The following is a 12,500-nucleotide window of genomic DNA, read 5'->3' on the forward strand; positions in this document are numbered from 1 at the left end:
GTAAACATCTTTTGGTATCAACTAAAAGGGTTGAAAATATTGAAAATAAGAATAATCAGTCTAATTTTAATATTAGGAGAAAATTTGATTACAATGATAATGAGGAATAAGCACACAAAAAAAAAAAAAAAAAAAAAAAGGAATGAAAGAAAAAAAAAAAAAGAAATAGAGGAAGAAAAAGAATACATGAACAAAATTCTATTTGTTATATATTTTTTATTTTTTTTTGTTTTTATATTTATAAGAATTTATTTAGGATATTATTATTTTTGAATATTACAAAAATGAAAGGACTATATATATAATATATATATATATAATATTTATATTTTTTTTGTAGTACATTATAGAATACACACCTATATATATATATATATATATAAATTAAATATATTTTTTTTTTTCTTTTTTTTTTTTTTGTTCCAATTTTTTAAAATATTATATGAATATTTTTTCGCTTCATATTTCTTTTCTTTTTTTTTTTTAATTTTTTATTTTTAATATAATATTTTAACTAGATATATTTTGATATCTTCCGAAGAGATAAAAAAAAAAAAAAAAAAATATATATATATATATATATATATATATATAATATAATGTTTAAATTTTAAACTTGTAGTTAAGGCTTTTTATTAATACATTGAATGTATGTATTATTATACGGATATAGATATGAACAATATGTATTTATTATATTATATATGTTATATATAAGTTCTCATATATCAAAAATAAATAAATAAATAAAATAATAAATTTATTAATATATTTTCTTTTAATATCATTTAATATTTATTTGTGATTTGCTTATAAAATATTTTTCCAAAATGGAAAAATTTTAATAAAATAAAAAAAAAAAATAAAAAAAATAAAAAATAAATTAATATATGTATAATAATATATATATATATAATAAATTATGAACAATAATAAAAGTAATATGATCAATATTTTAAAAATAACAGAATGATGATGGATAGAATATTATAATTTGAATTTAATAATTCATATTTTTTATTTGTTATAAAGTTAAATATTTACTATAAAAAAAAAAAAAAAATATATATAATATAATATATAATATATATATTTATATTTAGCTTCATTATGATACTCTTAAATATCTAATGGAAGAAGAGAAGGTGTTAGATTCATTCGAAGTATTATACAACAATGTAAAAGGAAATATGTATATAACAAATAGATTTCTGATATACATATCAGAAACAACTAAAAAGGAAAAAGATGAAGATAATTCTTTATTTTTAATGAATGATATAGATTTGAAGATTTGCATATTTAGTTGGAAGAAAACTGAAAAATCGAAGAAAAAGAATAAAATTCGTTTTACGTTTGCCAGAACGGATAGAAAAAATAATTTTTGTTTTCATGATTATAATAGTACTGATTCTTATATTTTTGAATTTTTTAATGAGAAGAATTATAATGATATTAGTGATATGATAAATTCTTTAAATAAGGATAATTTAAGAAATCATTTATTTGTGGACTTTAATTTAAATTTAATAAAAAATGATTATAGGATATATGAAACAAATGAAGATGGTAATGATAATAATGATAATAATAAATTAGATAAGAATAATATGAATGAATTGTTAAATGTACATGATAATTTTCATACTAATAAAATAGCAGGTGATGATTTGTTAAACGTTTTATCATCTCATGAATCTTTAAAAGAAAATGAGAAAAAAATGAAAAGAAGGAAAAAAGGTGAATTAGATAAGAATAATATAATTATAGAAGATGATAGTAATCATAATGAAGATTCTAGTAATGATAATAATGAAAGTGATGATAATGTTAATGATTTTTATAATTCTTTAAATAGAATGTTTGAGATTGATAGAGATTTTAAAAAATTATATGATATGTGTATTGAAAATAATATATTAAATGACGAAGAATTTTATAAATTACATAAAAATCAGTTATATGAATATAAAAATATTTCTTATTGTGAAGATATGAATATACTTAAAGAACCTATATATATTTCAGAAGAACAGAAATTGTCTAAAAGTGTTGAAATAAATAATGAATTAAGAAAATTAATTTTATGTGAAAATAAAGAATTAAAAAAGTTATATGATTATTATATTGAAAATAATATATTAAGTGATAGTAAATTTTGGTTTTTTTTATTTAACAATAAATATAGTCATTTATTTTTTTATGATAAAAATGAAAAAGATCCAACGTCAAATAAACATGTACTAAATATTAAAGAAGATAAATTATTTGAATCTTTATCATATAATTTAGAAAATTTAAATCAAGATATTAAAGGAACATTAGAGAAATGTATACTAAAAGAATATTTAACACATAAAACATCAAATAAAAAAAATGTTTTATTTAAAAATAATTATTATTTTAATGAAGAAAATATGGAAGGTTTTGGAGTATTTACAAATGAAAAATTAATTAAGAATTATAATAATTCTTATAATCTATTAATTAATAAATTTAATAATTATTGTATAGGTATGATAAAAGATAATAAATATACTCTGGACAAATTTTATGATGATTTAAAAGAAAAAATTGATGACACGGATTTAAATATTATCGATGAAAATAAAGCACAACAATTTAACTTGGAAAAAATTAAAACAAATATATGTGATGAAGAAACTTTAAAAGAAGAGATAACACAAAATGAAAAATATGTGAATGATCATTTTGATAAATTTATGGATGATTTAAGGGCAAATAAGCATACCAGTAAAAAAAATTACGCAGATTTGTATAACATAGGTAGGTATTAAAATAATAAATTGGACCAAAATATGAAATGGAATAATATATATATATATATGTATATTTTATATATATATGTATGTTTTATTTTATTTTTTTTTTTTTTTAGGAAGGGTTTTATTTGTTTTAAATACGAAGAGGTGTCAAAGTAACCAATCCTTGTTAATAGGAACTATTGAATATGAACAACACATCCTTGATATTGTAAAAGAATATCATATAAAAATTAATTATTTACTAAACTTATTTTATACATCTTATATTCCTGAAGAAAATAAAAGGAATAATATTTTAGAGAATTTATCAAGAATAAAGGATGAAATTCAAGCAAAGCAAGTAAACAATATAAAATAAAATAAAATAAATGAATGTAATATACCACATTAGTGCTATTTTTTTTTTATTAATTGTGTAATAATTATTATATATAGAAATGTAATTATATATATTTTTATTTATTTAGGAAGAATATAATAGTGTCTTGATTATGGGAAAGCCATTATTGATTCATTTGTTTGAACAAATAGCTATATGTAAAAAGTTTAATGAAAAACTTAATAAATATATTCAAGAAAAGAGAAAGAAAGCATAAATTGGAAGAAAAAAAAGGAAGGAAAGTTATTACATTTTTTTTTGTTCGCATATATAATTGTTATGCAATATATATATATATATTTATACATATATATGTGTGCCTATTAATTAACTTTTTTTCTTTTTTTTTTTTTTTATGTATACATTTATTTATTAATATATATTTTTTTAGTGATTGTAAAACATTAAATATTTGTCTTTAAAATTTTTATTTTTAATATAATAGTTTTGAGATTCATTATAAAATATATAGAATTTTCATACACAAAAAAAAAAAAAAAAAACAAATTAGGAAAAAAATTAAATGGAAAATTAACATATATATATATATATATATATATTAGGTTATGTACAAAATATGTACAGTCATATGTACAAAATAATTTTGTTTCTTCGAAATGAGAAACACGTATAAATAAAAGGATGGTAAATGCACATATGAAAATGTAACATATTATTGTATTAACAATAAATCACATAAAAAAAAATAAAAAAAAATAAATATATATATATATATTATAATTGTAATTAAATATCACATAAAAAAGAAAACATCATGTACACTTAGGTATAAAAATAACCATATGTGCACAAATATGTTACTCATACATACATACATATATATATATATATATATATATATGTATATCATTTTATTTTTAATTATTATTTGATAAGGTAAAGTATGATTTCTTTTGCGTCTGCTGATATTTCTTCAAAACATTTAATGTAGGTAATGAGTCTATGGGGTTTTCTTTATATCTTCTTTCAATTTCTAACCTTTTGATTTTTTTTTCTAATTTATTTTTTCCTTGTTTTTTTCCATGAAAAATCCATGATATGTATCTGAAGGATTCTTTTGGTGTCATAACTTTACCAAATTCATTTTTATAATCTAGTTTAATATCATCTTTATCTGTTGACATGTGTAATGGTTTGTTTTCAGGATTTCTATAAATTTTATCTTCCATATTTAATTCACCTTTTGTTTTTAAATATTCTAATGCACCAAATAAACCTTCATCCAGTTTGACTTCATTAAATATTTCTGATACTCCGTGAAGTTCAGAAGAATTATCATCGTTATGATCTTCTTCGTTTTCTAAAAACGTATTTTTTAATATATCCTCATTAATATTTTCTTCTAATATGTTTTTGTTTGATGAATTATATTCATCATTTAAATGGTTATCCCCCTCCTTTGCGTTACTAGTTTTTTTTTTACTTTTTAATTTTTTTTCGTTTTCTAATACATCAAGTGGTAGGGAAATATTTTTACAAAATTCCGACGTATTTGTTAGTTTGATAACATTATTGGAATTATAATGATTATGATTATCATCATCATCATCATCATCATCTTCATCTTCATCCGAATGATCATTATCCTTATCCTTATTTTTATTTTTTTGACTTTTTTCATCTTCATTGACAACAATATATTTTAATAATTCATTTTCATAGTTTTTTTCTTTTTTTCGTTTTTGTAAATTATTTCCTTTTTGTAAAAGTTCATATAATTCTTTATCATCTTCGTTATCACTAAAAGGATTATCAAAATAGTTTATGTCCATATCCATTTGTTCTTCTTTTATTTTATTAATAACATCATTTAGTATATCTACATTTTGTTCTTGTTCATCTTGTTCAACTTTTTCAACTTGTTCATCTCGTTCATCACGTTCATCACGTCTATGTCGTAATATTTTTTCTTTTCTCTTGGATTCATCATACTTATTAGTTGTATCACTTTCTTGATTATCTTCTTCTGTGTTATCATTGTATAAAAAATCCCATGCATCTTCCTCTTTTTTTCTTTTATTTATATTTTTAATTTTTCTTTTTTTTAATTGCACCATATGGTTTGTTTCATGACTTTCATTTTTATTGTTACTGATACTATTATTTTCATTTTTATATTCGTTTTTTTTTTTTTTTTTTTCTGTATCCTTTTCATGTTTATATTTTGTCTGTGTTTTTTCATATGTTACGTTGACATCAAATGAGTGCTTTTCATCTTTATATTTAGGAAGCATTTGCATAGATGAATTATCAGCTAAATTATTATTATTATTATTGTTGTTGTCGTCATAATATGATAATGGGTCATAATAATTCTTTGTCCAATAATTATCATCTTTTTTGGATAGTAAACTTTTCATATTTTTCTTTTTCAATTCTTCATTTATTAAACAATCTTCTTGATCACTATTCAAAATATTTTGATCTTTTAACGTCAAGATCATATCCTCTGTTATGTCTTCGTTTTTATGTTCTACTTTAACTTTACTAACAAAATTTTCATTTTCATTGTCATTGTCATTGTCATTGCTATTTTTTTTTTTTTTTTTTTTGTTTTTCTTGTTATATGATTGTTCTTCATTTTCATCATCACTATATTTAAGTTCATCTTGTTCTAGTCTTTGGTTCATTGTATTTCTTGTTTTATTTATCCATGCTTCAACATCATTTACGTCATCTTTATAATCTTCACTTATAGTTTTTATTTTTTGTTTTTTCTTTTTTGTGTTTTTCACATGTTCGTCATGTTCTTCCTCTTTTTCTATTTGCTTCGTTTTATTATTACTAGAATTTTTTCTTTTATTTTTACCCGCCTTTTCATCATCATGGTCCTCATTTTTTTTTACATTGTCTTTTGTTATCTCTAATTTTTTCAGACCTAACTTTTCTCTTAACTTATTTGTTTCTTCTATGCTTAATTCACAAACGTTATCATCCATTTTTAATTTATTAAGAAGTAAAGAATAACTCTTTTTTCTTTTTTTTTATGAATATGAATATATTTACTCTTTGTAATATATTTTAAAAGGGTGACTATTATGTATTATATACATGGATGACACGTCATTATATAATTTTATTCTTTTTAAACATAAATAAATAAATAAATACATAAATATATATATATATATTTAATTTTATTATATATAATTTAATAATGCTAATTTATTATTTTGGTGGCCTTTATAATTGGGAAAGGTGAACAAGACTTTTTTTTTTTTTTTTTTTTATATATGGTACGATATATTATATTTAAACTTACAAAAATTAAAAAACATATATATTTATATATATATATATATATATTTTAAATTTTATAAATTTTTTTTTAAATGAATAATTAAATATTGTTTTCCTTTTATTTTTCTTGATTTTTTAAGAATTTCTATAGAATTATTTTTTTTTTTTTGTTTTGTCATTAAAAAAAAAAAATATTATATATACTATTATATTAAAAAAATAAAAAAGGGTTGATATTTTATAATATTTTTTTCATTCCAATAAAATATAAATTAAGAGAAAGTCGATTTTTCTTTTTATTGTTTATAATATTTTATTATGAATTTAATTATATATTAAACCAGAAAAATATATAGTACATTTTATAATATACAATATTTAATATATATATATATATATATATATATATATAATATTGTACGAAAAAAAATAAAAAAATTATATATAAAAGTAAATATATTTATTAATATATATATATATATATATATATATATATATTATATATAATTTTTTTTGTATAGGGAATGTAAATATAATTATATGAAATTTCCCCTCTTATCAAAGAAAGAATTAATATTTATTATTTTTGTTTATTATATATTTTTTTATACTATTTAAAGAAATAGTAATATATAAAAAAAATAATTTTATTTTTTTATCAAAAAAAAAAAAAAAAAAAAAAAAAGATGAAAGTCTCATTTATATTCAATTTTTTTATAAGAAATATATATTTTAATTTTTAAAATAAAAGGAATTATATCTATAATAATATATATATATATATATTTTTATTTCAATTTTTATAAAAAAGGAAAAAGAATTATTATGAATATAATTGCTATTAATTTATTATTTTTATATATTTAAAAAATATGAAAACAACCCCGAAAGGATTATTTTAAGATATATAAAAGATAAATATAAATATTTTTATATATGTGAAATATTAATATATATTAAATATGTATTGAAATTCATTTCTTTGGATTTATGGTTATTATCATATTTTCGTATGATATATATATATTTTTTTTTTTTTACATTGTTCGAGTTCCCTGATAAAATAATACATATATATATAATATATTTGAATATTTTATGTGTCTTTCTATTTATTTTTTTTATAATCCATAAATATTATCACATTATATAAGTAAATATACATAATATATATTGTTGTAAAAATATATACAACACGTGTACAATATAATGTACAATTTTGTTTCTCTTTTTTTTTCAAGATCAATTAAAATACACAATTATAATTATATTATACATAAGGGGAATCACATATCATACATTTATTTTTTAAAGATATATGTTTAATTAGTATTTATAAATATATATATATATATATATACAATTAATAAAATATTACGTGTAAATACAGAATTCCAGAAATAGATCATGATATTTACTTCAAAAAACAAAAAAAAAAAATTGTAAGATTAGCTCATATTTGTAAATATACACATAATTTTTTTGTTTTATATAATTTTTTTTTTTTTTTTTTTTTTTCTTTAAGATTTCAAATTGTTTATATGTACTTATAAAAATTGTCTGAAATGTTTTTTTTAAAATATAAATATATGTTTATTTTATTTTTTTAAATTTGTTATATGATTATTTTATTTTTTTAAATTTGTTATATGATTATTTTATTTGTGTTTTTTTTTTTTTTTTTTTTTTTTTTTAAAGTGTGTAAAAATTTTATTATAAAAAATATAGTCTCATTTTTGAAAATAAAAAATTGAAGTTCTTATAATGGAAACATGAGAAAAAAAAACAAAAAAATACTTATGTAATAAATAAATAAACATGTATATATATATATATATATATATATATATATATATATTATATTTTTTTGAATTATGCCTATGCTTAAGAATTAATTTTATTTAACTATATATATTTTTGAATATGAGAGAAATTATTTGACCTTATTTTTAATATATTCTTTTTTTTTTTTTTTTTTTTTTTTTTTTTTTTTTACTGAACATATATTTGATAATAATATGTGTTAATGAAATTAATTATAACATAATTTATATATTGATGTATTTTATAATAATAAAAAATTTATTTATTTTTTTTTCTTTGTATAACCTGTGTTACACACATTATAATTTATATAACAGAAATATAAGATAACAAATAGGTATTTTTTTAGTATGTTATAATATGTACTATATATACGAAATAGTTAATTCTATATATGCATATAATATATATTTTGAATGAAAAACGAAACATGTTTATTTTGCAATTAATTTTTTGTAGATACTATAATAAGGAAAATATATATATATAATTTATATTATATATTCAGCAATTAAAAATATATGTTTATATCAAAATAATACATTTATATATTTTTCATTTGTTTATTATATATACATACTGATTTCTATATATCCTTATTAAAATAAACAAATACAAGTTTTTAAAGTGTACCAAAAAAAAAGAATAAAATAAAATAAAAAATAATTATATTATATATATATTGAAGAGAAATTTTTATAAATTACATTTTTGAAATTATGAAATAAAAAAAAAAGAAAAATACACAAGGGGTTTGTGTATTTTATATAAAAAATATAAAGATATATGTATATATTGTTTACTATTATGAAACCAAAATAAAGAAGAAATTATACATATATGTACATTTATTGATTTATTAATAAGATTATGTATATATAGATTTTTATTATTATTATTTTTTTTAACACCTTGTTAATATATTGTGTATGTTTTGTTTGGAAATGCATAAATATATATATATATATATATATATATATATATATATATATAATAAACCATAAGAATATTATATATATACTATATTTACATATTTTTAATATTTTTTAAAGAAAAAGAATAAGACTATGTGTATAAACGAGCCTCGAGGACAATATAAAAAAGAAGATCATATTATATATTTTTTACGTTTCACATATATAATATATATATATAAATATTTGTACATTGCCTTATACGAAATATATTTTCCCATGTGTATTTAGTTACATATATAAATATATAAGTGTAATATTTATAATTTTTTTTTTTTTTTAAATATAACATATATATATATATATATATATATATATATATATATTTATATATATGTAGATGATATTAAAATATAATAATATTGCCTATAAGCCCGTATATATATTTATAAAAATATATAGAACCATAAAATAATTATGCCTTCCTCTTTTTTTTGTTTGTTAGAATGGTATATGAATTTTATTTTCTTTATGTGTTATATATGATAGCTTATGATTTTTATATAAATAAATATATTTATTTATGTTAGAGTTTTTTCTTTTATATACAAGTAAGTGTATCCAATTAAAATTACATGTGAAAATATCTGAAGATACACAATACTACTCCTATTTTAGCTACATATACACTTTGTATAATAATTATGTATTTTTTTCTTTTTAATATGTGAATTAATTATTATTATTTAAAATATAATATATAATTATTATAAAGAAATAATTATAATCGTTATCAAAAAAAAATATATATATATATTTATGAATACATAATATTTTGTACAATAAAGTTATATATATAATATATAGTATATTATATTTATATATAATATATTATTTTGTGTTTTTTTTTTTTTTTTTTTTTTAAGAGATTTACATAATATATATAATATAATTAATTATTTATTTTGAATTATGTACGTGTGCCTTTTTCTTATGGAATAATATAAATACATATATATATAATATATATATATATATATAAGATATATATTTTTACAAATATAATTTTATATAACATTATACATGTATTATTTTATATAGTAATAATTTATAGTTATGTATTTTAAAAAATGATGTACCATATATATATCTATATATAAATGTATATATAAAAAATAAATTAAAATATATATTATATATATATATGATATATATTTTATATTTACATGATACATATGCTCTTTTTTTTTCTTTTTATATATATTTAAAAGATGTATATATATATATATATTAATATATAAATATGTAATAATATATTTTTTTATTTAAACATTTTAAAATTTAATTATTTTATAATATTTTTTTTATATGTATAATTTATTATATTATATATATTATATATATTTATGTATTTATTAATTAATTAATTTTTCTTTTTTTTTGAGATATTTACATTTTATAATCATTACATGTATACATTATTTTATATATTTTCATTATATATATAGCATATTATATAGGTATATATATTATAATAAGATATGTACATTTTAATTTTTATATAAAAGCTATATTTATATTATAAAAAAAAGAAGAATAAATAAATACATGAGTTATTATATTTATAATGTATATATATATTTATTTTTTTTATACATGTATGTAAAATGAATATTATATGAATAATATATATATAATATATATATATATATATATATATGTGGTAACAAATTTTATATGTATTTTTTTAAATAATGTTTGTGTTATTTTGAGAACCTATTATATATTTTTTTTCATTACTATTACTTTTTAAATTAATCCGAAAAAGTAATTATATATATATTATCATAGTTATATAAAAGAAAAATATATAATAATACAAATATTTATATGTATATATGCTTTCTCCCCCCTCTTAACTTGTAAATACATTTATATATATATATATATATTTAAAATTTTTATTTTATTTTTTTCTTTTTAAATGGAAAAAGAAGAAGATTTAAAAGATTTTTGTGTAATAGATAATCGTGGTAGTGATAGTCCGATAGATGTATCGTGTGATAAGATAATTGATAAGAATGGTAATGTGATATATAAAAGTTATAATAATGTGTACAAACTAACGTATAAGCACATATTTAAATATAAAAGAATAAGCAGCATTAGTACAGATGTTATATATGATGAGAATGGAAATGGATATACTCCATTATATCATTATTATTATGATGATGTAATTAATTCAGATATAAATCAGGAAGTGGATTATGTGATTAATGAGGAAATATATAATAGAGAGAGTACAAAACAAGAATGTTTGAAATATGATATGTATGAATTATTATTATTACGTTTTTTAAAATATGAATGTGAAGATGATGATTCGGAAGATATATTAAATAAATATTGTTTTATAAGAGAAAGGAAATATAATAAACCAGGGGGAAATAAATATATACCTAGAGACAGAAGTAATAATAACAATAATATAGGTAATAATGTAAATGGAATGAATAATTTTGTTTTATTAAATAATAATAATAATAATATGAGAATAAGGAACACATATAACAACAACAATAATAATATTAACAATAATAATAATAATAATAATAACAATTTTAATAATTTTAACAATAATAATAATAATAACAATTTTAATAATTTTAACAATTTTAATAATAATAACAATTTTAATAATAATAACCATTTTAATATTCATAATATTGATAACTATGATGATAGTTATGTGAAGGGAAGACATCGAGGAAATTATTTGTCAAGTTCTTTGAATAATATAAATGGAAAGGTTTTTAAAAATTTGGATGATAATTGTTATAATTTACCAACTAATAATTTATATATTGATAAAGAGGGTAAAATGCATTTAACCGGAAAGGAACATTATAATGCTGCATCGAGTAATGAATATAATCATAATAATAAAAATACAAATAATTACAATAACAATAGTTATAATAACAATAATTTCTGTAATAACAATTATAATGATAATAATTATAATAATAGTAATAATAAAGGAATGGGAAATAAATATGAAAGGAGTTTAAATTATTTAAAAAAAGAACATGATATGGTTGATTATGAATATAATAATAAAGGTAATATAAGAAAAAATGATTCGGAGAAATATTGGGATAATCCCCCGTTACATTATTCTAAGAAAAATAATTATGATATTTTTACTTTGGGAGATATTAAAAAGTATGCTAAAAATAATGAAAAGAAAGGAAATAATAAATATATGAATATGCATGATAATAATAGTAATAATAGTAACAACGTTCTTAATAATAATAATATGAATAGTAA

The 12,500-nt window shown here is 16.6% G+C and overlaps 4 protein-coding genes across 4 annotated transcripts in view; 3 read left to right on the forward strand and 1 right to left on the reverse strand.

The window, feature by feature from the left end:
• The window catches only part of PF3D7_0323500 (survival motor neuron-like protein), a gene marked incomplete at both ends in the record, with an annotated part of 1,346 nt that extends 1,236 nt beyond the window's left edge, over positions 1 to 110 (forward strand). The window contains one exon of the mRNA XM_001351270.1: positions 1 to 110. This exon is cut by the window's left edge and continues 323 nt beyond it. Coding sequence (XP_001351306.1) covers positions 1 to 110 — 110 coding nt within the window.
• A 1,020-nt stretch (positions 111 to 1,130) lies between these two features.
• Positions 1,131 to 3,382, forward strand: PF3D7_0323600 (conserved Plasmodium protein, unknown function; the record flags this gene model as incomplete). Its single annotated transcript, XM_001351271.2, has 3 exons — positions 1,131 to 2,787; positions 2,900 to 3,126; positions 3,254 to 3,382. The coding sequence occupies 3 exons, from the start codon at positions 1,131 to 1,133 to the stop codon at positions 3,380 to 3,382; spliced, it is 2,013 nt and encodes a 670-aa protein (XP_001351307.2).
• A 661-nt stretch (positions 3,383 to 4,043) lies between these two features.
• On the reverse strand, positions 4,044 to 6,125 carry PF3D7_0323700 (U4/U6.U5 tri-snRNP-associated protein 1, putative; the record flags this gene model as incomplete). The annotated part of the gene is made up of 1 exon (XM_001351272.1): positions 4,044 to 6,125. One exon carries the CDS (start codon positions 6,123 to 6,125, stop codon positions 4,044 to 4,046), a length of 2,082 nt encoding a protein of 693 aa, XP_001351308.1.
• A 5,023-nt stretch (positions 6,126 to 11,148) lies between these two features.
• PF3D7_0323800 (conserved Plasmodium protein, unknown function) overlaps positions 11,149 to 12,500 on the forward strand; it is a gene marked incomplete at both ends in the record, with an annotated part of 2,934 nt that continues 1,582 nt past the window's right edge. The window contains one exon of the mRNA XM_024473310.1: positions 11,149 to 12,500. This exon is cut by the window's right edge and continues 1,582 nt beyond it. Within this exon, the coding sequence (XP_024328875.1) occupies positions 11,149 to 12,500 (1,352 nt within the window).

The sequence above is a fragment of the Plasmodium falciparum genome (genome assembly GCF_000002765.6).
Source record: "Plasmodium falciparum 3D7 genome assembly, chromosome: 3".
NCBI lineage: Eukaryota > Apicomplexa > Aconoidasida > Haemosporida > Plasmodiidae > Plasmodium > Plasmodium falciparum.